The sequence below is a fragment of the Anopheles cruzii genome, chromosome 3 (assembly GCF_943734635.1).
Source record: "Anopheles cruzii chromosome 3, idAnoCruzAS_RS32_06, whole genome shotgun sequence".
Lineage (NCBI taxonomy): Eukaryota > Metazoa > Arthropoda > Insecta > Diptera > Culicidae > Anopheles > Anopheles cruzii.
In genome coordinates this window covers 28,735,872-28,762,022 of record NC_069145.1, presented here as the reverse complement: position 1 = coordinate 28,762,022, position 26,151 = coordinate 28,735,872, and the positions used below count along the sequence as shown (strand labels likewise).

Genomic DNA, 26,151 nt, shown 5'->3' with positions numbered 1-26,151 from the left:
CTGACCGTTTATAGTTACTATAAACCGGTAACGTTAGGTCATGTTTACCGGCTAATTGCAGTTGTTTGAAAATTGTTACAAAAAAAGGTCGCAAAGCAAAAGATATGGGAGAGAGGGACTCACGTCATATCATATTTCTTTAAAATTTTTGCTTATCTTTTGGTCCTTCGATTGTGATTATAAAACTTTAATATTCAGATCACAGTGAAATATTTTGTTTTTTTGTACCTTATAAATGCTTTTTCATTCCGTTTCCAGTTATATCAAAAAGGAACAATTACCAAAGCGCTTTAAGTGATTAGAATATCTATCAGTGTTCGATATTGATAATGGTCAAAACAATCGGTACCTATTCGTATTAAGCATGTAACTAGTTTCTTAATAAACCAAGAAGTTCTCAGAGTTTGTTTTTTCCGAGTTTGTTTTTTTGTACATTTAAAATGAATCATCGCCATCGCTACTCTAAATTATGGCCGATCCTGGACGATCTTCTTCATTGGATCCTCGCTTTCGTTCTGAATGCATTCTTTTATGGCATTAAGAACGTGGTCGTTATAAAGTAATTCTTCAACCATTAGAAATCGCTCTCGAATAATGTGCGGCGCACATTTCTGAGTTGTGCAAAAAAGTAATACAAAAAACATCGATCATTTGAAATGCAAATGGAAAACAGTATCTCCATTCGTGCATCCAAGGAAAAGAAAACTGCAGGTCCTTCTGTAATCGATTTTTTCACGCGTGACCACTCGCGAGCTGAGATGGCCGGATGGTGGCCGGAGTTTGCACGGTTTCGCAGCAAAGTGTGCACTCATTGCGGCACGAGTCTTCTGGTCGACGACGGAATCCACCGGAGAAGATCCACTGGACACTACCGGGCCCTGGCTGCGCCGCGGTATCGTAATGAGCTTTTAATTTCGCCGTCACTTTACACCACCGCGAGTTTGGAGGGTGCGACGATAATGATGATGGCCAATGATGCTTATGATGGGGCGAGTGTGGCGATGATAGATCACAGCGCACCGAGGCTCCGTGCGCTGCCAAGGGAGCCTCTCATTTCCTAGCACGCTGCTGGCGATGGTTGCCTTGGCTGAAGAGTTACTGTTGAGATTTCAAGCAGCTGTTGTGGACGAGCTGGGAAAAAGCCCTGCCCAAGACTTGGTTATTATGGCTTTTTTCTATAGCATCGCAAGCCGGTGCGGTTCACGCTGCACAAGGAAATGCAATTAGGAAATGAGTGTGTGGTGTGCCCGAGGGAACCTCTTAACTGCAGAATTTTATACAAGATTTTTCTTTGTTTCGCGGGTTGTTTGAAGAAAGCACCAAGCATCTTTTTTGCCGGCGAGCAAAATTTATGTGGTTTTCATTTGGTTGAATTATTATGAAATCATTTTTGCCACGGTCCGTTCCCTTTGTGAGGCATAAAACTTTCAGCGGAAGTACAAAAATATGCGACGCTAGAAACTCCGCATCATCCAGTCCAGTTGAGCAAGTCGAAAGTTGTACAGCACACGCAAAATTAAAACACCAAACCACTGCAGCAGTCATTGGCACAACCAATGTTTCGAGTGTCAATAGTTGCTGTGCAGTGCACTCGCAGAAAGCGGAACATTCCTGGGAATTCAAACTTTCCAACAACGGTTAAAACACACCATCTGTATCATCACCAACACCAACGAGTGATTTTGTTCCACCCAAAATCAACTACACAGAGAGAGTGAGTGAGAAAGAGAGAGAAAGCGAACGTAAAGTGGATTTCCGCTGGGGCAGTACTTTCAAAACGCTTTTAATGGCACTCGACTTTACTTTAGTACAGTTTTCCCCCAAGGTTTTATCCCTTGTGTGGGGATTCTGCACGGCCGAGGATGCCGTGCAGAATCCCCATAACTAGCCGACCACTTGAACCACGATTACATATGCAGGAATGCAACGAAAATATGAGAACTGTGTATAGTTAAATGAACACGATACGGACATGAGCTGAGAGACGGCATTTGATGTGCTTTAAGAGAAACACGGATTTTAAAAAGCTTATTAGTTTGAAAATTCATTCGCAAACACCTACAACTGTAATGCATAAAAGCTAAACACTAATTTTTCTGGTACTTAGCGTTTGGGATCAGATTATGTAATACAAATAGGCGGGACATATCTGTGGCCACTTTTTCCCACTTGAGCACATTGTAAAAAGAGGACCTTGGCGTTCAGCGTGCTCCATGTGTCGTGCCCGATGATTCCCGATAGTCCGTCGGAATGAGCTGCACGCTGTCTCCTCGGATCGCGGACGGTGCTTAATCCTGGTGCTTAATCCAGGTGCTTACCGTAATCGCCTGTAACGGTCGGTGAATTCCGTGCAGCACGTGCAGTGATGCAGCGAAATGCACGCCCAGCTGCAATTACCGCATTAACATCCGCTGCTGTTTATCGACCAACGTGGGTTGCACGGATCGATCGTTAGCAGATAATTTCATTTCCCCCTTCAACGATACAACAATTTAACGAAATGATGAATTCGGTGCTCGTGGATTGAACCGATTGTTCAAATGCCGTTCGCTGTTAAGCTGATTGTTGTGAAATGTTTCACATATTGTAACATGTTTTCCCGCGTGCCGTTTACGAGCGAACCTCAGCCCAAATGCCGTTTTGGGCACTTTCTTGAACAAGGCAATGTGGAATGTTAAGTGTTGAATACTTAACAACAGGCCGATTGCAATGATTTTTTTTACTCCAAGCAACATGTTCGTAGTGTCAATTTTTTAAACATCCGCCAGCTATGAAAGTCGCAACAAACCAACTTTTGAAGCCAAAATGAAATAAAATTCCCATAAAACCAGGCGCCAGGAAGTGTACCACAAATTAATTAACTAGTTTGCTCAACGCCTCCCCACAGCTTCTGCTCCGTGTAAATATTGTGCGGCCCGGTGCAATCGTAGGTCAGCTACAACCGGACGGTCGAGCATCTCGTTTAGCAGTGACAGTAAAGAGCATTTTATGGCCGGCGCATAAAACAAGCGGCCAGCGCCGCAGAAGTGCTGGTGTGCCAAAGTAAACACGCGGAACGACCGGACGGTGGTCAGTGAAAGAGGTTCAAAGATTAAGTCGTGTCCGAGTCAGTGACGGCTGCGTGAGTGCCGAATTTTTAGGACCGAGTTATAAAAGCTACCCCGTTTCGGCACTCCATTCGGCGCGTTTCTTCATTTGTACGGTGGAGTTTGGCGTCACTAAATGAGGGCAACTTAACAATCTGCTGCACAGATGCCGACTCGTCTGTCGTTTTTTTCGATACATGAAGGACGAGGATTGAATGTGTAAAAATTGTTCATCTTCTCTGCCCGTGCATCAGCAGCAGATGATGCGGCCCGCCGGTTCGGCGAGTTGTGTGCAATCACTAAAACACACACATCGCGGACGATGAAGTTTTTAAACGGAACGAAACCCGGGTTTTTTACGGCCATGTTGACGGTTCCCCGGGACCCTCCATTCCGTGGTCAGGGCACATTTCGTGGATAAATGTTTTGACGGCGAAGTAGTTGTTTGGCCGTTTTTTTCTCGCTCTCTGTCTTTCTGCCGTTGGGTAGTCGGTGTGATCTCTTTTATATTCAACCCACTGCACCGTGACTAATCCTTGTGTCCTCGGCGATCCCGGTGCTCGCCGCTGGTCACTCTGGTGCACGCTGCCGAAGGATGGCAACTAAAATAATTAAAATTCTTCCAAGCGCGCTGCTCGCCGCACTGCAACGGATTGTGTCCCCTTGAGCTGGCCTTCACTGATCCACGTAATGGTTTGGCCAAGCGTAATGGTTTTTTTGCCGCAAGATTTTTACATCTTCATTTTGCTTGTCCCTTTTTATGCAAAGGTCGTACGATCTTTTTGAGGACCACCGAGGACAAGCTTCCCATCGCGAAATCGTGCAAAAGTTTTCCAGTTCTGGGAGAAGTTTTACCGCGCTGGCGGCGGTGGCGACGCCAGTAGTTGTTTTGTAGATTGCATAATATGCTTAATAACACATTTTGATATCACCCATAACCCAATCTGGTTGAATTGTTGTTTAATCATTTTTAATGATTTTATTTCAATCTTTTTTGCAAGTGTTGAAATGTTCTGTCAATCTGATAGTAATACAAGCATTACATAGCAGACCTGAGCAATTTATAGTTTTGAATTATGGCGATCCTTTTTTACTTAAAAAATGTTTCAGAAAGCTTGCAGTTGTCAATCAAATCGTTGAAAAGAAATCATAAGAAGAGAGTTCAGATATTAGAATGAACAACTTGACGGCAAGTTGCTTACTTAGGTGTACTTAAGTTTATTGTTGTCCGTATTGGTATGGTCTGGTTTACACTGTTTCCAGTTCTAAAGTTTAAACCAGCTGGAAAACGATACTGTTGACACGATAAACTATGTTTGTTTACGTAAACTGTGACTAAAAGAATGGACAAGATGACAGAAATTCAAAATACATCTAAACTGACTCGAAACTGAGCCTTTGAAATTTACCACCCCGTGGCCGTAGCGTAGGTGAACTGCGTAGGTGAACCTTGAATTCAAAAAACCTTTACGCTTCGACGGGCGTCTCAACAATCCACAGTGAGTTTATTTACCGTTTCTTATTCATACCGTCTTCATTCATGAAAATGTCGATTCCGCGGCTTGTGCCAATGTTTCTATTCCAGTCTCATGCACTCGGCGAGTTTTTGGCTTAGATGTTCTTATTTCCGTCCGTCGTTCATGTCAGTGGCCTGCTTTCTTAGACTGACTTAGTTCCCCGACAGATCGATTTCGTCAAATAGCATGTTATCTTCTCGGTTCGGGTTTTTGGCGCATTTAAATTATATTTGAAGAGTCTCATTTTTCTAAGAGTCTTCTTGATGTGTCTTGATTCGGTTTATTTGATTTAATCGTAGATTGTGTCATATGGAAGCGTATTTTGCCTTTGAATTGCCTCGATTATCTTTTGGGTTTTGGCTTCTGTGTATTTATCATTTCCTTTGCGACGTTCCGTAGTTCTTCTTCTTCCATTTGATATATTTTTCAATCAACGCAAAGTGTGCGAAAGTGTGCTTTTCGTCCAGCCTTCAACCTTTTAGGTAAATGAACCTTCAAGATAACAGGACCGGGGACCTGGGAATTGAGGACGAGAACTTTCTTCCCGCCTGGCTCCGTCGTTTGACTGATGTGTCCTCTGAGTATCGTATCGATGACCCAGTTGTGCAGCTGCGTTTCCCGGCTGTGGTTGGGCAAAACTTTTGCCGAACGTCGCAATGTTTCCATCAATCACAGCTTTCGGCCATTCGCTCGCCGGTATTGGTGGGTTCAGCGATACGATGTTTGATCAAACAAAACCCCGCACACAGCAGCGGCTACAGGAGTTGCTCCTTCATCATTCTTCCGGCTTCCGGGAGGTGAACCCAAATGGACAAACATAGCGCGCCACACTGCATTATGCACGAAATTGCACAGAACCGCACACACCTTGTTTACGGACCCCGACCCAGTACACCCTCGGCTGGCCACGTTACATCGCGATACGGACCGGTGGTTGGGCGCAGGGACGACGAGCAAATTGTTCGGCATAGCTGCCACCGCGAGGCATAGCAAAAGTTTGCGCAAACATCGTCCTAACACGCAAAGGCCAAAGCCGGGCACCGGAAGTCGGTGTCACTGGGCCAGAAGTCATATCGTTGTTTGCAGTGGCCCGGTAAAAGAGGTTAAAATTACTTACGAGCGTCGAAGGGGGCGTTCCCAGGACCACCGCGAGCGGATCCTTCAAGGTGCAGCTGGCGCAACGAAGTTTTCAAGTCAAAAGAATGCAAAGTGTGCAATTTAAATAGTTTTTCTTTTTTCCAGCTGCGTTTCGTTGTTTCTTGGGGCCGCCCACATTATGTAGCAAAGTGCGGGAGCCCACCAGGAGCTTAGAAAAGCAACGACTTTGCATAATACTTATTTGCCTAGCTTATGAACAGTTCCCGGTGGCCCCGTTTTACGCTATCGACGGAGGTCAATCAGTGGAAAATGCAATTAACAAGCTGACGGCAACCAGCGATACCGAGCTGGTGGGAACTTGTCAGATGACGACTGGCGTGCTGGGAATGTGATTGGTTTCCTGTCTTGTCCGGCGCGTCCCCCGAATACGACCTCGCATCGCATCGCCATCTCGAAGCACGCAAAGCTCGGCGAAGGTTGTGCCCCGATTGTGGGCTTAGGAAAGCCCACTCATCCGCTTTCGAGGCCGCACTGCTGTGTAAACAGTGACAGTTAACAGCAATGCTGCTTACGTGACTGCATCCGATGTTTGCAGGATTGTTTGCTGATGCGCCCCTATTTTTATGACCCATTTTCAAACAGCAATTTGCAATTTCCATTCACCCGGGACCGGGTTTTGGGGCGGTGATGGTTGCCCCTTTTGCGCCACAATGTACCACAAACTGCCTGCCAATGTCGACGGGTTATCGAATGTAGTGGATCGCGTTATCCGCACCGCAAACAGCGGCGCGGATTAAGCCCTTTGATTTACAGATTGATTTTTAAACCTGCCGGCACACGGAGGCCACCGCCATGCCGACAAATGATGGATGAAATTCTCGCCAGCGGCAACGGCATAATATCGCCGCCGTGACCGACGAAACCTGGGGGCTTCACTTTACATACATTATTAGGTTCCCGACACCGGCCTCGCACCGTCGGCCGTGTAAACGATCATGAATATGTAACCGGGGCCTCGTGCGGGGCGTTACAGATGAGTTTCGTTATTGCATGCATAATTTAGAACACTCCAGCATGTGCCATGCAGCACGGAACGGCTCCGAAATGGCCTCGGCGCTGGTTGGGTTTTTTTCTTTTCTATTTTTTGAGGTGGCCAAAATTATATTTTGCACCCAAAAGTGCTGCGAACAAGTGCGCTGGGGTTTGAAATTATTGAATCATCACATTTTCCCCCGAGATTTTTTCTCGTTACTTGTGGCCACCGCGGGCGGGTGAAACGGGCATACGGAAACTAAGCCCGCACCGCTGAGCGGCGTTTTAGTGTGGCGTTTTACTGAGACTTAATATGACTATGATGGAACCGTCTTTTTTGATGATACACAAGAGATGTTCTATATCAACCATCTCAGGATATGATGAAGAGATGTTCTATAGCTCAAACTAACGCTGCTTTGATACAGTCTCACCGGTTTACTCTCACACAAATAATAATTTCTTAATTGTAAAGATAGAAATCGAAAAAGCATCAATAAACAAATGGATCGATCAATAATAGAAATTGGCGTTAAATTAAAAAGATATGATAAAATCTCTACAATCATTCTTTTAGTATCCGATTTTTAGATAGATTTATATCAAAAAAGCATAATTTATGTTCAATTGTGAGTTATTTTGTTCTATACGCAAACTATCGAGTCATTTCATCCATTCTTATGAGAGTAGATCAATCAGAAGTGACAACGTCAATCGAACTCATGAAGGCGCTGGGATAGCAACGTCCGTTGTCACTTAATCCACAAACGCTCCTAAAGGCAGTGTGCCATGCAAGGCAACGCTGTATTGCGCAGAAGACGGATATCAATTAATAAATATTCATTGTCATAGCATTTTTATCCTTTTCTGACAACCGACAGACAAGCACAAGCCGAAGCGTCAAGCTTGGCATCCTCCACGGTCGTACGTGTTCAAGGATAAACGATTCTTATCTTCCAGCTGACTGGCACTCGCATGAGCGTGCCGTAGAACCAGGGCAAAAAACGTAGCGCCCATTCCGAGCGAGCTGCCACGGACGGAGCACCACCGATGATGGGTTTCTTCAAGCAGGGAAACTTTTTCTCACGTACAGCGTTTGCATGCCAAAGTAGTGGCCATAAGGGACGAAAACGGACCGGATCCGAATATTTAATTAAGTCGTCCAAGGTGTAAAGTACACGCAGCGTCACTGCACCGTACGAGGGCGGCGAGGCGAACCGCTGATGGTTATAGGCCCGCTTAGAGTGAACGTCAATGGTGCCTACGCTAAGCTCCAGTAAGCAACGATTTATGTGGCCCACTTGGGACGCTAGAACCCTCCCCGAGGGCACTGCATCGGGAGTTCTGTAATCGGGTTGCAACCGAACGTGCACTCGCTTCTATATAGGTCATTTCCGGAAAAACCTTCGCGACTCGGCCCTACGGTACGCTAGTAGCTTCTAGTAGTCTGCCGTCGTGCGGAGCCAGATTCACTACAGATTCCTTGACAGTGTCCCATCGGGGGACCAGCACTGCCCCGTACGTTCATCGTCAGGGCGATTTAGCTGTCAGATAAGCGTGTCGTTTTCGCTCTCTCTCTCTCTTTCTCTTTCCAGCAAAACTGGGCTAGGAACGTGAAATGTGAAATTAATGGGCAGCAGTTGGCTTTCTGGGAAGTGGGGTTTCGGGAGGTCGGGAACTAACACGCTGTGAGTCACAACATTAGCGGAGCAGCCTTTAGAGGAACAGGGCTAACCGAACTGAACATGAATGTGCCGTTTTTATTCTGATTGCACGACACGTAGGTCGGCCAGTTTTGTAATTACATTAGCGAATAGACACCGTTGCAAGATGGAACAGAATGGACAGTGGTTCCCGGTGCTTTCGAAGTTACGCTCTTCAGTTCCTCTGTGAGTTGAGCAACTTCAGGGAAATCACTTGAAACTTAAGGGGATACAGTACCAAACAATAGTTCTCAATGTTGGACAAGCAGCGAGAGCAACTTTCGATACAAAGCAATACTTCAAAATGCTTACTGTTCTCTAATGACCATTCAGACCACGCATGAATAGAAAGTTAGAAGACTCACGTTACATATAGATAAACCTGAAAAGATTTTTATTCAAAATGCTGCAGCTCTGAAATCCTGAACCTTCCAACGTTTAGCTTTCATTAATGAAACATTTTCATAAAGAAAACCGGGTGCTGGTGATATTTATTTTTGCTATTTCGATCTATTCAATCAGACAAAGTTGTTGAAATTGAAACAAATGTTAAATTATTGTTTATAGCGATTTTAATTAACCTTTGGTAGTTCATAAATAGATCACATACTTCTGGTTCTAGACGACAGGTAAAGCGATTCCAACTTTTCGCTCTAATAACGACATGATGTTCACGATCGACACGACTCTCTTTTTATGTTGCTCGTTGTATTGTGTGAGCCGTGTGCGTTTAGAGTATGTTGATGGCGTGAGAGTGTCACAACACAAACGCCCATTCTTTGATGCGCCATCTATTGGACAAATCTGCATTTTACGATTATTCACACTGCTTTAAGCATTTGCCCATTTTGAAGGCTGTAACAATTTTGGGTGGTGAAAATGTCCTTAAATCTCTGAAGAACAGTAACGCACGTTAATGTAGTGTAAATGGTGCGCTCCATTTGAATTGCACAACTTCGACCGAGATTTGATCGTAAAAAGGCACCCCATCAAGCAGCTTTAGTACGCTCGATTACTGTTTTATACCTTATGACGTACCGATAATAGGTAGACATAAGTTGCGAGGTCCTCAGTGGAATTTTACGTCCCCAAAACTGACTTTGACTTCAAAAATCCCCCGCCAGTGGATCAAATTTTACGCTTGGGAATAAATGTATTCACCAAACAGATCATTCCAATGACACCATAAATTTATGGCCACAAACAGGGTGATTTGCAGCAATCAGCAGTGGCCAACAGCATCCACGGATAGCCGGACCGGAGGCTGGTTAATTGACCTCTGCAGCACTTCTTCATTCAGAACCGACGGCGCCAACACAACAAGAGGCACTGGCAATGCAGATTTTGTTGCCCTCGGAGATGACCCGCTCGGCAGGCAAAGTGACCCTTGGCCGACGGACGGCGTAATCGTTTGCTTCGGAGATTTTACTGCCACTGCCCGGCGAAACTTTCTTCGCCACTGCTGTATATCTTGCCATAAATTTACAGCTCGGCCAGCGAGCGAACCGTTGGTGGCCGTGGATTGGACGATAAAACTTACAATCTTCTCTCGGTAGCCCTTCTGTCAAACATGATGCTGCTGGTGCTGCTGATGGCGTGTACACCAACTCGGAACGTGCCGTGATTATGGTTCCAGTTCCCTGGTCTGCATCGAGCGGGGCCCCCTGGCGCACCTTTCGGGGGCAAAGTGTCTGAGACGCCGTACCATAAACTCAGCTGACCGCCGAACGCCACTGCTGGGGCGCTCCTAAGTGGTAATGTGAGATGACCGTAAAATAGTGAAGCGGGGCAGTGGCTCACTTGGGGTGGGACTCCGATGCCCTGCCCTGGTGATGAGGTTGTTCTTGCATTAGTCCGTGGTCGTGTCACAAAGTTGCACCAGCAGATGCAGCTCAACGAAGGTTGGAATTCCATCAGTCCAGCGCAACCGGATAGCTCTTATTGGCTGCGGATTTGGGGAGCGCCGTTGTAACTCAGTCGGGTGAGATCAGGCGAGCCTTCGCAGGGATTTTGTTGTGATTGGACCGGAGACTTGACGTTCGTTGGTAGCCGTGCTAACGACAACATCCCCCGGGTGTAATTAAATGTGACGAAAGTCCGGACCTCATTGTTCGAATATGGTCCAGTGATGTTGATCCAAACGAAAGCGTATGTGACTCAAGAAGATACCCAACGATGTAAGGTCTCGGTTAGTGTCCGTTTTTCTCACAACAGATTCAGGATCTGTTTGTTTGTCAGCTGATGTGAGCTGCTAGTCGCTCACACACACCCACCGTCAACGTGGGAATGCTTGAGGTTACCTGGCAGACCACGGAAACCGGAACAGGTGCTTTTGAAATTGCCAGATCCGGTTCCGGGGCAAACTTGCTCTGGGCTGTATCGTGAAACCGAGCAATGAAGCTGGGCTTGAATGGCTGCCTCAAAGGCTACGACGACAAACCGTCCATCGGTGTCAACACGTGCCAACGGTGCACTACCAGAAGACCATCCGTTGATTGATTGGGTTCGCAAAACCACCTTCTAGTCAATATTTCAACTCACATACTCACGGCTCGGTTGGGATTGGAAAAGTTCATCCTCTCAGACACGGCTGTAGGTGGTGGATGGACGCCCTAGATAAATCTCACTTCAATCGGATCGTGCCGTTGTCAGTTGAAAAATGGTTTCCTGAGATTTTTTCGCCCCGCCACTGCTGTTGAGGTGAAGTGCCGCATCCAGAGATTGAAGGGTCTTTAGCAAATAAAAAAAGTTTAAACTGTGCCCTGGAAATGTTTGGTCATGGAGCCAGTGGAAGTCATACGATGAGTGGGAGTGACGAAGGATTCTTTTCGATAACGTCCAACGTGAGGTGCTACTCGCACGGACTTTGGCCACCCCGGCGCTCGCCGGAAATTCGATTACTGAGCGAAACTTGCGGATGAAACACTTGACCGGTTCGTCGTTGAAAATTCTGCTTTCCAGTTTCTTTTTTGGGCGATGATCGTTTATGGAAATTCTATGATAATTCGTTGGATTGCCCATCGCGGCTATTGATGGACGACCTGGACCTGGGTGCTTCGGAAAAGTTAGTGCCTTTGCGCGTTCACCCAGGTCATGGCGTGCAATAACGAAAATGAAATCTGAAATTGATTGATGCTCGACCGCACCCCGAGTTCAATTCCGTTTCGGTGTCGTTTTTCTTTCTGCTGCAGCATTCCCAACTAATTGGATGAAAATGCTAACGGGTTTCGGTTATCTTCAACGAAACCGTTAACGCCAATCGATCGAGGAACGATCGGTGCATGTGTAATCCTAAGAAAGTGCAATAATTTTCTGATATAATTTGTGTCAATTGCAAGGCGATTGTGTCAAGAGTACACATAAATTAAGTGGACATCTTTTTTTTTGATAAAAACAAACGATTTTGTTTTACGATATTAGTCTTGATGTAATTGAACATTGGACATGCGACTAACGTTCCTTTGTTGAGCAGGTTGAGCAGCATGTTTATCAGTTGTGTTGAATAAATGAGGCCGTAATCATAGAATTAATAAATAATATCATTTTTTTAGTTTCTAGCCACTTCCTTTCTTTTTTACATTTTTCCTATGAAAAAACAGCCCGTCATTTCTTACTGTTGATGTTTCTGTTGCCTAAACATGGCGCACTGAGTGCCGTCGTCCGGTGCTAATGAAGATACTCCCAGGGCCAGGAAGTAGCTTATTTCGCACGGAAAATTACACAACCCTGGCGCGGTGGCATTTTAACGCGATGCGCGCAGCAATTGCTCGCCTAATCTTATGAGAACTTATCACTTTATCTACACGCAAGCCTGCCGGCGTATAGGAGAATGTACATCATGGCCTCCGCGTGCCGAGGTCGCCCCGTCAAAGGATGGCTTCTTCACCAAGAAAATGGCTTCCTAATACTGCTTCAGTTGGGGAGGGCGGTTTTGTTCTCTCTCCACCCATTCTTATCGGTTCTCGGTACGGTTAAACAGTCGTGGCACGTTCGTACAAGCCAGCGGTTCGGCCGTCGGTGCGATAAATAATAAATGATGAAATTATTTTATCGTCTACCATCGTACGGCCTACCACCCCCGGCAGAAGCGGCGACGGCCGTGTAATCCCATTAATATTTGATTGCTGTTCGCTGTTCGATTTATTGATGACAGGCTCCGGCTCGCCTCCGACACCGTCGACACCGTCGGACTAATCTCGAGAGTGTGGGATCAACCAATAAAAAAAAGCCAATCCCTACCGGAAGATGAGGTCCTGGCGAAGGAAATGACTTAAATCGGGACACCGGCAAGGATTATGATTATGAGTGAACGGCGAAGGGTTTCTTCCTCTTCGTACTTCGCACACGGTACCGCTCGTTATTTATACAGCGAGCGGATCGGTTGCGCCATTATGCTCTCTCTGCCGTCGGAAGTGCGTCAATGTGCTTGCGCAAACCGCCGACAAATGGTGATGGGGTTCGTGTGACATCATGAGATGCGCTGCTGCTGCAGTTGGATGAGGTATTGATTGTCGGAGCAGTTCTCCAAAGGCATTAGGCGTTGGCGCGCGGCTTTATGATCTTTCATTAGGAGCGAGACATGCTTTCAAGCTGCAAAAAGGAGCGCAAAAGCATGAGGCTGCTAATTTGCATAATCTTACTTTCTGCAATAACCCCTATCTCCGGTCGCTTTCTTCCATCTTTGGGCGCCGCTGGTGCCGCTTGATGGATGATATTTGCTGAACAAATGATTCACCAGATTCGGGCGGCAGCGTGCCGGGCCGCGAGCTGGCGCTTCGAAGATGCCATCATTTGTCTTCATTTATTTAAATTATGTGTGACGTGTTCGTGTGTCAGCGTTCGTAATGAGCTGATTTATGAGGGTGAGGTTTCGCGGCCCCGTCTGTGTAGAGATTTTCCGACTAGCAAACCGCTCTCACTCGGGGCAATTAACTCGGTTCTCTATGGCAATATACTACACTAGTTCCTCCAATAGTTTGTTGCTTCGAACTGAAATTGTAATACGATATTTGATGACTTCAATAGAACCATCTTGTGGCCATTTTCTTCACTTGTCAGAAGATACTTTGCAAACGATGATGTGCAGTATTGAACAGAGACTGTGACCACTAGTTGGGTAGTTAGTATGCTAGTTCGCTCGATCTGTTGCGAAAAGCTCTAATTTGAGTGCTCCAAAATCAAAATCTTACCATCCAGCAGTATCTGCGTAGACCAGATGCTCTATCTGTACTCGGCTAGTGGTGTCCCGACTCGAGAAGATTTGTGGGGGAAACTTTCGTGGAAAGTGCGATGAAAATATTCTATTACAACGTATTCGAGTCTTCGCCGAGAAGCTTCGTGTTCCCTTTTTTGGGCAAATAACTTTGCATTCCACAGAATGGTGGCTGTCGTCTTCGGCGCTGTCGCCATTACTATTTAGCGTGCTCCGGGAATCATGTTGCGCGATGCGACGAAAGTTTCCTGAGCTCATCAAAGTTTGTGTAACGAAGTAATGTTTCACCCAGCGCAAGAGTTTGCTTCATGTTCTGCGAATTTTTAAATGGTATCTTCACATTCGCAGAATTCCACGCCCGTCGTATACCCGTTTCTGACTAATATTTGTTCGGAAGAACTTTTGTTTTTGAATGATGGTAGTAAGTTTGTACACTGCGATTTTATTTAAACTGACGTCTTTTCTACGTCGATGATTGGTATTTTCATGCTTATACTATTTGGTTTTTATTTAAACGTGCCGTATCAGTTTTATGCAAATGGGCCAACAGAGACCATAAACAGCTTCTATCGCTATAATCCGATCAGATCATTGCAATCATTGGTCCCACGAAATGCTCGCCGGCTTCACTTGGAACTCCCGCTTGACGCCCATCTCACACCCAAAACCCACGGTAACGCCAGAACCCGGAAAACCTCACAATTTAAAAGCCAATATGGCTCCGTTAGCGAAACCAATATGGGTGCGGGCTCCATCTGTGTGCTTGCACACATTCAGGCCCACCGTATGCATCACGCATCACGACACCGACGCGGACATGGGGTAGAAATCGATTGCATCGTAAAAGGTGATCGCGAAATGGCGATACTGCTATGTAGAACGCACACTCCTGCTACCTCTGACCAGCGTAAAGCCCATCCTTGTTCACGTTTCGGTATGCTCGAGACTTCAAAGTGGGCATTCCATCGGGCCGTCAGGCTGCGGTGCCAATTCGATTACCGGTTTTGGTCCCCGAACCGCGTTGCCGAAAACTGCGTGCCCAAGCAGTTGCCTGCCGAAGTTGGTTGCATTCCGTTGCAGGAATAGCAGAATTCAAACAAACTGCAATTACTGCAAACGCTAACCTTGCCAGTAGCAGATTTGTTTGCCCATGACATGGGTGGCAGAGGATGCCTCTTTCGCTTGGCTAATTCTAATGGACTAGTTAATTAAGCGCGCGACTGCTGTGATTCACTGCACCTTTATTGCGATTCTTGCAAGCGGCCGTCAGCATGCTTCAAGTCTGTGCAATGTGTTAATGAACGCCATTCACTTGATGATAACGGACCCTTCGGCGTCTCACTTTTGCCTTGGTATGTTTCCCTCAAAGTGTTCTACCTAATGGCAAAGACGGATGTTGCGTATCCTGCACTGTTTTAATTACGTTTTCCTAACCATTTTGTCTTTTATCGTACAGGATTTTCGATAAGTAACTTCAAATGAGTTCGAAAACATGTTCGAAACATTTGTGCATAATTTTGGGACTAATCTTCATACAAACTGCCTACATTTAGGCGCACTTCAAGTGCTCTGTTCTCCTGTACTATTTTAAATTGGGAAACTCTTCGGTATGTACTTCTAGTGCTTTTTAGTAGATTTTTGTCAGACTAATCCAAATTCACTCCATGATTTGTTAGGAAATTATGTTTAAAAAAATGACATTATTTTAGGGCACGTGCCTTGACTAGTAATCTTCCTTAGCTATCGGCTATGATTAACGAACCTTCCTAATCGTAATGGCTAGCGATTAGGGAGTAATAACCATCTTCCACGGTATTTACTGCCGGCCATATGGAGACCATAATCTAACCTCGACCTCGAACTCTGTGACAATTCCGACCCGGGCCAGAGTGAGGGTCGTCAGTCAATAGGGCCGAACCGGTACACCCGATCGATAACCGAGCGTACCGGGTCGGAATCGACAATTCCCCCGACAGTCGCCGAAAGCATCGTTTTTCTAATGTTGCTCTTTGGGTGGAAAATTTTCAACTTCCGACCCAAAAACTCTGGAGTCTAATCCTTACGTTCCTTCCTGTGTTCCGAATGGGTTCTTTCTTCCAAGGTCAAGATTCGTCTGTGTGTGAGTGTGCGAGCATGTGCTGTAAACAATTTCCGCTCATCGTTTTCGCATATCCGGCAGCGGATGAGCTTTTGCGGTGTGTTTATAGTGGTGAAGTGAGTTTTTCTTTTTGCTCTCACATACCGTCCATTTGAATTGGCTGTCAACGGAGATTGTTTTTCCAAAGACGATGACTGCACCGCAAAGAGGGAGCGCGATCACTCGTCGAATGCATTGCTTACTACCACAGGGCGAAAAAAGGCGGATGGTACAGCTCAAAGCACTATGGTTACGAAAGAATGGTGGAACTGGATTCGGATCGATCCGTAGGGAACGTTCTGGGTGCATGGGTTGATGGTTTCCCCATTCTGCCATCCTCACTTCGATCCCCGTTGACGTTTATGCGCCAGTCGCCAGTGTTTTCAGTGCCTGGACTGGCCTTGAGCATCAATTTTCCCGGAACCACTTTCTTTGAGATGCTAAGCTCCTTCTGCAAACTTGCTATCCTTAGTGGTTCTAATCGAAGTTTACACTATCGCTCATCCGCTCCGGTGAAGGTATTTTGCGCAAAATTTTCATTGTAAAGCCATTAGTGATCCATTTTTTGAGCTTTTTCGTTTGCTTTCGTGTGTATGGACCGATTTTTCCCGGTTCCCCGACATCGTTTGGCTTTTTATCGGTCGTCGTCGATTGTCGGTTTACACATTTTCTTTTGCACGAGTCAACCCTGGCACGGGAATCAATCAATCTCACGTGCAGCTCCCGAGAGACAGCGTAAAAGATTGTTGAAGAGAAAGAAAAAAAAACAAGTAAGCATAAGGTACTATAGGGAAAAAGGGAATCGTTTTTTTCCCGGGACCATTCCACGTTCATTATTCCATGTCCTTATCATCAATCCTGCCATCAAATGCACTCCTTCTCGAGACATGTGGACGTGTTTTTGGTATCCCCAATGGATCCTTCGGCCTCGGACGATTTTTTTTTCGTGCGCCAGTGGGCCACAATGAGCGGCATTGATTCTCAGAGAACTAGAGGCAATGATAGCACAATCGAACTGCTGGCGAGAGACCGGTTTGATGGTTGACTTCTGTTCCGACGGTGGAAGCATGATAGATTTCTCGGGCCCGTTGATGTTGGAATCGTTTTTCAAAAGCTTAAACGAATTGGTACGGATGGCCATCCCCCGTGATTGTGGCTGGTCGGCGGCAGCCACATAAATCATCACGACAGCAAAAGACAGGATTACGGTTACGATGGCCTACAGATGGGCTGAGTTTTCGCAAGTTAAACGTTTGGTCAGGGAAATGAATTATCTGTTTTTTTCCTTCTTGATTATCGCCATAAAAGTCGTTAGTTTTTTAATCCTATGATCAATTGGTTAAAGTATTACGGTGTAACTTTACGTTTTAAAATATGTATAATCCCTTGTGTCCTTCATCAAATCAAACACCAAACAATTAGCCCCATACACGATGTAGGCAGTTACATTCGCAAATGCGAGGAGTGGATCGTGTTGTCGTCATTGCCAAAACGCCAATTATTGTAATGGTTTGTGCTCCGGCAGTCGCAGTAGTAGCAACAGGTGTCTCATTTAAGCGATGTTCCGCGCTGATTGCTCGCTTTCGGTTGTGAATCAAGATCAGATGGGAATAATTATTGACCCATTAGGTGGGCCGTGTCGTGTAGAAGGCAACCGAAGGTGGGCCTCTAATCGGTTTATGGTGTTTAATGATGGTGCCATCGCTAGCTGCGTTTGTCGCCAGTGAGTTAGAAGTCCCTTTTTGAGTTCTGTTTACTTAACCTTTTCCTGTCCTGTTTCAGAAAATCCTTCTGCATATTTTAAAAGTCAATGTAAGCGGGGCCCGATCCTTTCTGTTCGTTAAACTTCACTTGATGAAGGTTGATAAGACGGGCGGGCTACCTTAACATCTATTTTGTTGTGCTGGTCTTACCTTCCGTTTTTTTTTGCACTGTTTGCCAAGCTACTCTCCGAAGAGCGTTCAGCGCTCCGTCCCGTAGTCCCGTATTCCTTTGTCAATTACGAAGAGGGATGATTTGTTTTGGGCCCGGTTGAAGGATCGTCCCTCGAATGTCCTCCCTCGGCTAGGCCCCTTTCCGCTCTGATACGTAGGATATTCACTTCTGAACCATGAGCTGGTCCTTCGGCCTGGGCTAGGGGGCATTTTGAGGACGAACGTCACTGTAATGGAATGTGAAGAAAATAGTTGACCATATCAATCAGAGTGTATCTTCCAAGCATGTGGAGCGCATGTGGGGTCGGAAAGAACGCCGATAACCTCGTTGGCTGCGCCCACTGGTGACCTTACTCAATTGAAATGTTACAAAAATGTAATATATTTATTGGACACGACGCAACAAAACGCTATCCGTAGCATACATGGGATATCTCAAAAGCTTTATTATCTATCATACGGGGTGTTGAAAATTTAAACGTAGAAACTTATACTTAGCAAAAGCACAGCCTCATTTGAATAGCTTTGACAATGTTCCAAACATGAGCCCAAGACTGACTTCACGAGAATCAAAGGAGTTCTCCATTCTACAATCACTCTTCTGAGAACAAGTGTGACAGTCAAGTCGAATGTGTAGCGTTGTGACGTTAGATTTCTTTCACAAACTCACGCAGTCCAGGTAATTCGGTTGGTGTATGGCTTTTAAATTTTTGCTACAAACTTAACCGAGAGTGTCACAATTACATGATGACCGACGTGATCCACGACCGATGCGAATAAACCCGCTCGTACACGTCGGAGACGGCCGTTGCGCAAGGAACTCGCACGAAGGACGCGATACCGTGCACCTGACCGTCGTACGTTAGTGGCCCGCCCGAGTCCCCGGAGCAGGCACCACGCCCTTCCGGACTCGACACACACATTACGTTGTCGAAGATGTTGTTCGATCCTTCGCGCTCCTCGTAACACTGTGCCATCGTGAGAATGTTCACCGTCAACCACTGCATGTTGTCCAACACCTGGGCCACTTCGTTGTCCATCGTCTAGCGCAAGAATGGTAAGACAAGTCCGGAGACCGGATAACGAATATAAAAAATGAAAGCAAATAATTTTCCATAATTTTAAGGAACCGCATCCTTACGTTGGAACGACCCCAGCCGGAAATGGTGGCCCCCGTGGCGGACAGAATGTACGACGAACCGAGACCGATCGATTGCGTGTTGGCGTTGAACACGATCGGATTCACCGTCTGGATCAGACTGATGTCGTTCTCGGTGGTGGCCGCGTCGTACAGTGGATGATTGACGATGCGCATTGTCGGATAGTAGACGCCACCGGACGAGAGCGACACGCTTCCGGTGTACACGTTCAGGTTGGCCGGTGACATCCCGGTGGTACAGTGCGTCGCCGACAGGATCCAGCGTGGCCCGATGATCGATCCGCCACAGAAGTGGAAGTTTGGTGGCCGCCGCAAGCTCACCTGGTGCGGGAACTGGCCGGCGCTCGCATCGTACCCTCCGACGATTCGGTTTCCCTTCGTTTCGGTACCTACAGCACGCGGCAAACTATCTGGCGATGGAGACCAGCGATAGAACTTAACCCTCACGGCCCACCGAGATTTAGCAGTTCCACTTACGACTTCCGGCCACGAGCGATAGACACAGTGCGACGGCAAACAACACTTTGGCCACCATTTTCGACAGCAAAACCCTCGGAATCAGTGGTGCGCGCTGCGAACGACACGCTACTTTATATGCCACCTCACTGGCAAGATATCGGAACAGAGCGGCGTTTATGGCCGCTAATTGCCCGACGACGTGTAACACACACGGGTTTCTCCACTTGCACTGTCGATTGACGGGATGATTGGAGCTCAATCTCAAAGTCGCTGACCTACCCTTATTAGTATCTCATAAAGTTGCTGATAGCAGTAGCAGCGACAGTAGGTTTATTGACGACCAAATAGCGGCCCGTTAGCGACGATTTTATGAGTCAATCGATGCCATTCACGATCTACCAACGTCTTCCGCCATTTAGGAAGTCAAGCAGCAAATGATGGCACCGTCCAGCTCGTGTGCGTCGATAGTGACATTTTCCTAATCTGCACGTCACGCTAAGCGGAACTTGTGCTCCAAGATTTGTGTTATAATATTTATGTTTACCTATGACAGTCTTAAGCCAGGATGATTCAATCTGCAATCGCATGCCTGTGTTACTCGACAAGCATCTTGTCAGCTCATATTTAAACTACATCAACAACGTTAGACGTCATTAGACTGACACAGTACGGTACGGCCTGCATGGCTTCTGATGGTTTTATTACTGCGCGCCCAACACGACCAAGCCAATCTGGTTTCGATTGCCGTAGCCTATAGGTCGATTGTAACACTATGATCTACATCTGCTCCGTTGTGTTTCATAACATTGCAAACCCGATGCTACCACATTTTAATGTGAAAACATTTCACCGTGGCAGACCCGGGCCGGGCGGAGCCTTACAGTGCCGGTTAGTTACGCAAGGGACGCACAGCATCAACATGGACCCTTCATGTTAGATTTCCCCAGCGGGGCGACCCATGTTTGCATAAGCCGTCATAATGCTGATATATTTCTAGGAAATCCTTTCGGGCACTGGCACCGCCACCGCCAGTCGAGGGACCGCCAGGAATACCCTCGTCTGGCATCGGGCATGTTTTCTGAAAAATTGAAGCAAAATGTACCGTAGCTCAGAAGCAACAACAGTGGACTTCTTTGCTCATCAATATTCGGGGCTTATGCGAAGCTTATGGCAATAAACAATCACGTACGGCTGTTGCTCTCCAAATGGTGGTGGTTTGCCATTTTTGAGGTCCCCGAAATGCTTCATTTTAAACTCATTACCGTCGGTCGTGGTCCCATAATCCGTGGACCCGTATTTCAATTTTCGTTTCGAAATGCTTCAAACTGTTCAATCCGATTAACAGCGACGCAGTCAAGGGTGTGGATTAACGGAGAGCTACCCTTGGGGTTTGATGTTAACATCGCGCAAAGAGACGGTGTGTGGGTTGTTATCTAACTATTTTAGGACCGTGATAACATGCCCACGTTTCTTGGAACCATGACTAGTGATTTCTTCGTGTTTTAGCTGCGCTGTTTAACTAATTATTCATCGTCCGCAGCTAAAGTCTTGCGAATAGGTTTAATGAATCTATTCTTGGTGCATGCATTAGTTAGCGCCCGTGGTTTGCTCTCGGCATCATAATGTACTTATGTTTAGCGTACTCCCAGAATAGCTTGCTCGGCATTGTTTACGCAATCAGTGGGTTTAGGCCGTAAGCGAAAAGGGCATTGTCGAGGGTATGGGCAAAGGTGTTACTTTTACTAACTGTTGAGAGTAAGATCACCGTCGAGAATCATCTGTTATTGTTATCTTGTGTTGCCATTGACTTAGTCTACGTAATGCGGCCCCTTACTTTCATGCAAACGTTCCGTCCTGCTCGGCGGTCCGTCCCGTACGCCATTCGGGGGGTTTTCGATATGCTCGTAGATTGGTTGTGTAAAATCTGAAATGGTAGAAACAGGAAATTGGAATAAGCATATTTGCAAACCTCAATATTAGAAACTGCGCCACACTGATTCCTCACTGAATGAACGCCATGCTAAGCCCGCTGTAACTCTGACACCCCCAAAGCAAGGATAATATTTTTATTTTTGCTTCTCTCAGCGTTACCATAAATCGATATCCGCCATCAAACTAGAAAACATGTACACCACCGCCCGGTGGGCATTAAAACACACACGTCACACTGTGTCCCGCTATGCCGTGGGCTTTTTGGCCCCCTGTGCCCGTTTTTTGTGCAGCCGCCCTCGAGGGTTTAACGACAGGAAGCTGCGGTGGATCACCGCACATCACGCGCGCCTAAGTGAATGATAAATATTTATGAACGCAATTCGGTTGCACGTTCCAAAGTTAACATTTTATGCTTCGCTTAACCGATTTTAATGCCACCGTCGTTTGCATTTAAGACCGCAAGCCCGGCCGCGGCAGCCCGTGCTTTAGTTTATGAGGGGTTCTGCCGCGATCTGCCGACCGCGGACTGATGAGTGTGGCCACCGTAATTATCAGCGGTTTTATAGTCCTTAACCCACGATGTGATAACAGCCGGTTCGGGTGGCCACTGGGATCGGTTGACTTATGGCACCCGGTGACCGGAGGTTTTACAGTAGAACCGGCGGAAAGGAACCGGAATACCGTGGCTCGGTGGGGATTGATTTCCCTAAAGCACGTTGCGGCGAACGGAGTGGATTACTGAAAGCGCGATCAACGTTGTTCCCGCGGGCTCGTCATTGCCGTGGGCCATTTTTCATTTCTTATTCCGGATCCCGGAGCCCGGTGGGCCAATGGTGTGTGCAGTGAAACGGATCAACGGCGCCTGTAGACAAATTTCGGGCCATTTCGTTTCACACTGCGGCACGGTGTGATCCTTTTGCGGCCAAATTTATCGTTGCCGCTGCGCGAGACACATGTGGAACGGGGCGGTTTTATGTTACTTTGTGATGATTATCATCGTTCGAATGCATGACATCAGAGCCCGCAGGATGTGGCGCGCGGGCTGGCTGCGTAAAGAAATGATTGTTTCATGCAATGGGAGTTGCCGCGTTGCCCCTAGGGTCTCAAAATAGGAGGCAGTAAAAAAGGGCCGTATTTTATGACCTCGTCCCGGTAAATGAATGGTCGGGAAAATTGAAAGCTGCCCTGCCTGGGCGCCTTTTACGAGAGGCGTAATCGAAATGTTGTAAAGAAAAGCATAGCACAAAACCTGAATTCCGGATTGCGAACGCCCGGGGGGATATCTTGGGACTGCCGGAAAGAAATCATGTACCGAGTTGAAAAGTTATCACCGCTCCGTAGTTGAGCGATCAAGCAGTTTGCTTCACGATTTAAGTCAAGATCGGTTTATTATCTTGGCCGCTCGGAGCTTTACATCCTTTCGGAGGCTGGTCGTCGTAATGGACAGTGAGTGAACATATTCATCAAGGCGCAATGTGCGAAACGTAATGGCGAGAAAGGGTCGCTTTGACTTTGAAGCGGCAGATTTTTCTCCGTTTTCGGGCTGTAGTCTGGTGTCCAGTTTATGGCAGGCTGGCTGACTTGCGCTAGGCCCCGATAAAATGCCTCGAGGGCAATTAAATGGTCATACTGCGGCTTATTCGCCAAGACCTGCGGGAAATTAATGATGAATGTTTTTTGCTATACAACCTAACGCTAAACAGTTTCTAATTTCTCTATTTCGTGTGTTTTGTCGTTATCCGAGCACTGTGAGGAGTTAAACTCTACCTAAAACTTCATTATGTTATTAATTCGTTTTCAACAAATATTGAGTTGTGTAAATGATAATGGTTCCGGTTTAAACAAAAAAGGGGCGAACCCAAAGCGGTCCGGCAGGAACGCCTTGAATCGATCGCGCTGCCTGACGGAAGCGCCACAAGATAACTGTTGTTTATGATTCCGGTTTCATGATTTTGAACTATCACCCAGCCAATTTGGCAACTCATAGCTGAAGCATCTCCACCACTTCAGATGAGTTGTGTAAGGAAGTTGGTTCTTCGCTCGCTCCAATCATAACTCGCACGCAGCCGGCACTCAAGGGCAAGGGCAAGACTTTCGGCCCCAGACCTTGGTTCACCTTGACCTTTTACGACAATGTAGCGGGCGGTTCTCGCCGGAAGCGACGATGACCAATCGATATTATTATGATGGATACCAAAGTTTCGGCAAAGTGCCATTAATGTTTTGCTTTCTTTTCTTCGATTCGTTCCGGTTTCCTAATCCACGCAGTGGTATCCACCGAGTGGTATCGATCCTGTTGCCGGTCCCGTCCGGCCGATGGCAACCCGTGGGCAACCGATGGCACCCACTGCCAGATGTGCTGCCGTTGTCACTCCACCTTAGACGGAACTTTAAAAGCATTACCCACCGTGGATGGGACCAACATTCTTGAAATCGCCTCAAAAGCACCCCAAAAACCGCAAGCATTCGCAATTAATTACGAGCCTTTTTGGGATGCCTACCTCTGCCGGTGGAGGGACTGCCTTAATATGCTTTAATAATTCAATAACAGTGGCCGGATCGTGATTTTGAAGGCTGTCCTCCACTCGGTACATAATTAATTATGGAAAACCAAAAAAAAAACACCGAAACTTTTGGGACTCGCCGATGTTCTCCCCTCGTTTTAAAGTACCGTCACTAAGTGCCCAACGGCGGAGTTTTCGGACTTGGTTTGTTTAGGAAACGAATGCCAGAATGGTCTTGTAGCCAGCAGGACAGAAACGAACCTCGATGTTTGTACGAAATATTGCCACTCCTGCCTTTGGGGTTGATTGTTTAGAGTGAAACAAAAACATGTGGACGGCAAAAAGATTTTCCATATTTGTTAATTACAAAAGTTTTATTGGGTCCTGCAACTGCCAGGCGCGTTCCGGGAAATCGTCGATTGACAAAAAAACGGAGAAACGAGCTGGATCACTGTTCCGATGTCGCACCACTGCCGGAGGACTCACACTCTGCCGGGCGTGGTGGACCCACAGCCACACACATCAGACCTTTTATTCATTATCCATGTTTGCTTAAACATTAGAAGAGTCGGCAGAAAACCGGGAGCCTCTGGCCCTCGGGGTCCGGCCAGGGGACCCGGGTGTGTTTGAAATTAAATTATTTAAAACGATTCCCTCGGTGTGGTGCGCCTGCCTCGAAGGATGTCCTCGAATGTGGTATCTTTCCGTTATCATCACACCTTCGTTATCACTCTAACATGGAGCCTTCCGGAAGGAACCGGAACACGTCGCCTTGCATTAGGCAAACGAGGCGTTCAGTTCCTAGTGTGCTGCGAAGGGAGCACCGGCCACTGCATAGCCGACAGGCAGGCGATCCTGACTTAGTCGAGCTTCAGGATTGAGAAACCAACTCCACATGGAAGACCAGCGGCGAATAATCGAATTAGGGGTTGGTCAACTCTGAATAATGCATTCAGTGGTGCATGATTATGTTTGCGCCGCACGCTACCATATGATCCGATTTCTTTGTTTTCGCAAAGTGTGCCATTGCAGCCAGCCATCGCATCATGCCAATCATGGTGCCAATTGGCAGTGCAGACTCACGGCACTTCCGGAACTATTTCAAGAGCACGACACACCGAGCGGCGATGATGCATTCGATTTAGTTCGCGAAAAACCCAATTGATTTGTCGGTCGCCGATCGAATTACTAGACTCCGTTTTGGCCATTGCCCTCGGGTGCAGTTTAGTGATCGCAAAATTGCATTAAAAGGCGGCGATGTGTGAACGAAATTTAATTTGCATAAATTTAATTTAACGTCGTTCAAGGGAGACGGTGCACGGTCGTTGCGTAAAAAAATTTGAAGTGCAATTTGAGATTTGGTCAAATTTGGTTGTTACAATGGATTCAAGCTGTGTTGCCATTTACTAAGCAAATTTGGTTGCACGTAACGTCTTCGTAGAGCAGAATGGATTAGATTGTTGTTAATCATTTATTACGCTAAATGTTACAGATTGCTGGTTGGAAGTTTGTTATACAAATGCCACTAGGGTAACTGTCAAAAGGGAGCATAATTATAGAGTGCTCCGTACTTCTCGATTAGCTGCCCGATTGTAAGAAACCGATAAAATCCGGAAGCTTAATTTATTTATCCACAATTAGGTCACTCAAATGGAAGCAAAAGAAGGAATCGTACCGTCGTTACGTGGCTTCACTTTGCCGGCGCTCTAACTAAAAACTAATGTGCATCAAGTTGACCTAAGCCCAAGTAAAAAGCATTCTGCTGCGAACCTTTGGGAAATGTGTCGTGCCAATCGACAATTTCAGTGTAAGCCTACAATCAATTTTCACCGAAGTTTTTTTTTGTATTCTACGTTCTCGTTGGCCTTAGCTCGATCCATTTATTCGTAAGCGAGCTACTTTATTTTATCCTCACCCGTTCTGTGGCTGTTTTTCTGGGTTTCCTCATCCCTCTAACGACGATGAAGCTTCTCTAACAGCTCTGTTTGGGGCTTTTGTCGTCCATTTTGTGGTACGCTGGGTGTGTTGTACGAATAAGTTTTTCATCTCTCGATTAAGAAATTGATTTTCGGTCGCCCATGGTTCGGACTCGGCGAGCTCGCTGACCATAAAAGCCTATCGCCACGGAATTGGATCAAGGATACGGCAACAATGTTCCCGCACAGGCTTAACTGATGACCTGTTCCCGTTCGTCCTTTTGCTCACCTTCGGGCGACGGTTGATGGTTCATTGACACGGCAGGACGGTTTAGCAGTGCTTTATGAAAAGTACTCTCCGGGAAACGTGAGTTATGATTACTACGGTGCTGCGACGATGAAATAGTGGCACACGGCGGCAAACTTTTTTTATGACCGCGCCTCGGCAGTCCAAACTCTCTC

At 46.6% G+C, this 26,151-nt stretch overlaps 1 protein-coding gene across 1 annotated transcript; it reads right to left on the bottom strand.

Annotated features, from left to right (window-relative positions):
• Positions 1 to 18,459: 18,459 nt before the first annotated feature.
• Positions 18,460 to 19,413, bottom strand: LOC128275438 (chymotrypsin-2-like). The gene is made up of 3 exons (XM_053013934.1): positions 19,352 to 19,413; positions 18,861 to 19,284; positions 18,460 to 18,762 (listed from the first exon to the last, which is right to left on the bottom strand). Exons 1-3 carry the CDS (start codon positions 19,411 to 19,413, stop codon positions 18,460 to 18,462), a joined length of 789 nt encoding a protein of 262 aa, XP_052869894.1.
• Between the last annotated feature and the right edge of the window lie 6,738 nt (positions 19,414 to 26,151).

What these genes read in the sequence shown, in the direction of transcription:
- LOC128275438 (XM_053013934.1), bottom strand. Translation starts at nt 19,413, where the DNA reads ATGGTGGCCAAAGTGTTGTTTGCCGTCGCACTGTGTCTATCGCTCGTG. An exon ending in CTCGTGGCCGGAAGTCGTAA is followed by an intron (nt 19,285 to 19,351) that starts GTGGAACTGCTA and finishes ATCGCCAGATAG; the next exon opens with TTTGCCGCGTGCTGTAGGTA. An exon ending in CCGGCTGGGGTCGTTCCAAC is followed by an intron (nt 18,763 to 18,860) that starts GTAAGGATGCGG and finishes TTCTTGCGCTAG; the next exon opens with ACGATGGACAACGAAGTGGC.